This window comes from Vicia villosa, unplaced genomic scaffold (assembly GCF_029867415.1).
Source record: "Vicia villosa cultivar HV-30 ecotype Madison, WI unplaced genomic scaffold, Vvil1.0 ctg.001048F_1_1_1, whole genome shotgun sequence".
NCBI lineage: Eukaryota > Viridiplantae > Streptophyta > Magnoliopsida > Fabales > Fabaceae > Vicia > Vicia villosa.
This window is the reverse complement of record NW_026705456.1, coordinates 29805-31278: the sequence shown is the minus strand read 5'-3', so window position 1 is coordinate 31278 and position 1474 is coordinate 29805. Positions and strand designations below refer to the sequence as shown.

Below are 1474 nucleotides of genomic sequence, written 5' to 3'. Positions count from 1 at the left end.
TCCTGTATCATACAGTCATTATCATTAAACCTCAATTGACATTGGGAGAGTTTTGTTAGTTTTGGTACTGATATCAAATTAAAGGAAAAATCAGGCATATAAAGAATATCAATGAGCTGAAGATATTGATCAAACACAATAGTGCTAAAGTATGATGTAGTGACCAAATCTCCATTGGGAAGTTTGACTGTAATGGGGTCTATTCTTTTGATGCACTAAAAAAACTCTCTATTATGGCAAACATGATATGTAGCTCCTGTATCAAGGATAAAAAATTCAGTACTATGGATGTTGCAAATGATACCTGCACTGGTGGATGACTCAGTTGTCAAATCATTAACTTGAGATATAGATGTTCCTTGCAACAAATCCAATCCAATAAAGCTTTATGTTGAGCAAGTGTGAATTTCAATGTAGCCTGTGTAGGATCCTTGTCTCCATGTGATTCAATCTGACTTGCATCTTGAAGTTCAAATTGTGCCAGATTTATGGAGCTTTCTTGTTTCCAATGGGGTGGGTAGCCATGCTTTTTGAAACATGTATCAATTGTGTGGTTAGTCATGCCACAGTGTGTGCAAATTCTGGAACCTCTTCCTCTACCACCATAGGATCTACCATCTCTGCCTCTGCCTCTAGAACTGTTGTTAGCAGATGAAGATTGGTGTGTGTTGTTGGTAGTGGAATTGGCATTAGGACAAGCCAAGAGTTTTGACTCATCAATGGAGATACCAGCTTGTCTTTCTTGCTGAACAAGCAATGAATAGACTCTACATAAATTTGGAAGAGGCTCCATGAGCATAATCTGAGATCTAACAGCTGAGTATTTCTCATTCAACCCTTTTAGAAATCGTATGACTTGATTACCATCGTGGTAAGCTCGAATCTTGGTAATAGCTAGGCATGTGGAATCATATAAACACTCAGGAATTAGACGAAAGTTGTCCAATTCTTTCCATAGCTTCTTGAGCTTAGTAAAGTAAGAAGCGATAGAAGCATCACCTTGCTTCAAATTGTAGATTTCTTCCTGAATGTCTGAGATGCGAAGCACATCTCCTTGATAAAATCGTGCTTTCAATTCATTCCATATCTCTTCTGCAGTTTCCATCCACAATATACTTTGTGCAAATTCAGATTCAACTGAATTGTGAAGCCAAGACATAATCATAGTGTTGCATCTATCCCATGCAAGAGAATTAACTTCTTCATCCATCCGGCGAGGCAAGACACCATTGATAAAGTGAAGTTTGTTCTTGGATCGCGATGCCATAGTCATGGATCTTGACCAAGAATGATAATTGTTGGGTGATAACAATGGTGTAACAAGAATTAATGCAGAATTTTCATTTGGATGCATGAAATAAGGGTTAAGGGTATCAGTTTGATAACCCTTATTCACGACTTTGGATGAAGAAGTGCCATGAAGGTTGGCACCATGGATACTAGATGCAGAATCTGCAGAACTTGCTTCATACAT

At 38.1% G+C, this 1474-nt stretch overlaps 1 protein-coding gene across 1 annotated transcript; it reads right to left on the bottom strand.

Moving 5' to 3' along the window:
* Nucleotides 1-328: 328 nt before the first annotated feature.
* Nucleotides 329-1474, bottom strand: LOC131632879 (uncharacterized). Its single transcript, XM_058903599.1, has one exon. It carries the CDS (start codon nt 1472-1474, stop codon nt 329-331), a length of 1146 nt encoding a protein of 381 aa, XP_058759582.1.

Bases quoted from the DNA above. Each gene is read 5' to 3' on its own strand.
- LOC131632879 (XM_058903599.1), bottom strand. From the start codon at position 1,474: ATGTATGAAGCAAGTTCTGCAGATTCTGCATCTAGTATCCATGGTGCC.